The following is a 1007-nucleotide window of genomic DNA, read 5'->3' on the forward strand; positions in this document are numbered from 1 at the left end:
CATGGAGTTCCAGGCTCCTCCTCCCTCCACTTGCTGTTCCCGCTTGCCATTTTCCTGTGGCCCATCTGGCCAGTCCATGGGCAGACGCCAGGGCAGAGCTAGTCAGCAGGGGTTTGGGTGCATAGAAGAAGGCATAGCCCCGGCTGACAGCTGGCGAAGGCCTGCAGCAGCACGGAGGTGGAGGGGGCGCAGGCAGGTGCAGCCCTGGCCCCAGCCCTCACTCATCTCCTTGCCTGGGAGCCCTGCTGTCCACTGTGGTTTCCTCCCTGCCCTGGAGGCCTAGCCAGGTGTCCCCGTGCCCTCGTCTTAAAAACAAACTCGGCGGGGGGTGCTCTACACAAGGGACAGCCCCCCACCCCCGGGTTGGGTCATGTATGTGCAGTGGCCTGAGGTATGTATTTATCCCCACCATGTGTGTTCCCATTCATTGCGGGATCTCTTCTCAGACCAAGAGATGAAGTCCTAACTCGCATCAGAGAAGTGGCCACGTTTTAAGACAATGTGGTGGGCTCCTGCGGGGCCTCTGGAATCTGCAAAGTTGGTTCTGACGGAGAAAGCAAGCTCCGGGCCCTGAGGTGTTTCTCCTTCTCGCTCCAGGCTTTTGTGTGCACGTTTTCCAAGGCCCTGCAAGCGGAATATAAGGAGAAAGGAATCATTGTCCAGGTGAGGCTGACGGTTCCGAGTCCCCTGAAGAGGCGCTCCAGGTCCCTGTGGAGCCGGCCCCTGCCTCCTGCAGGGCTGGTGCTGAAGTGCAGCAGGAGGAGCGGTCTGCATGACTCTCTGGGGTTCCTGCGACCCTTGCACTGGCTGCTGTGCCCTGTGGTTGCGCCTGCTGCCACCCTCTGCGGTGCCCTGGGCTGGAGCAGGAGACGGGGCAGGGCCCAGGAGCGCTGGCGCCCCTCTTGCTACCCGATGCTGCATCACGCCAGCATGGGGCCTGGTCGGCCATGCTTTCCTCTCTGCTGTAGGTACAGGAGACGGGCTTGTGTGGGAGGATGGTGGAGAGG

The 1007-nt window shown here is 61.6% G+C and overlaps 1 protein-coding gene across 1 annotated transcript in view; it reads left to right on the forward strand.

Moving 5' to 3' along the window:
- HSD17B3 (hydroxysteroid (17-beta) dehydrogenase 3) overlaps positions 1 to 663 on the forward strand; it is a gene marked incomplete at its 3' end in the record, with an annotated part of 22810 nt that extends 22147 nt beyond the window's left edge. Inside the window, exon 9 of the mRNA XM_006773172.2 lies at positions 598 to 663. Coding sequence (XP_006773235.2) covers positions 598 to 663 — 66 coding nt within the window. The remainder of the gene's footprint in view (positions 1 to 597) is intronic.
- Positions 664 to 1007: the final 344 nt, after the last annotated feature.

This window comes from Myotis davidii, unplaced genomic scaffold (genome assembly GCF_000327345.1).
Source record: "Myotis davidii unplaced genomic scaffold, ASM32734v1 scaffold1226, whole genome shotgun sequence".
NCBI lineage: Eukaryota > Metazoa > Chordata > Mammalia > Chiroptera > Vespertilionidae > Myotis > Myotis davidii.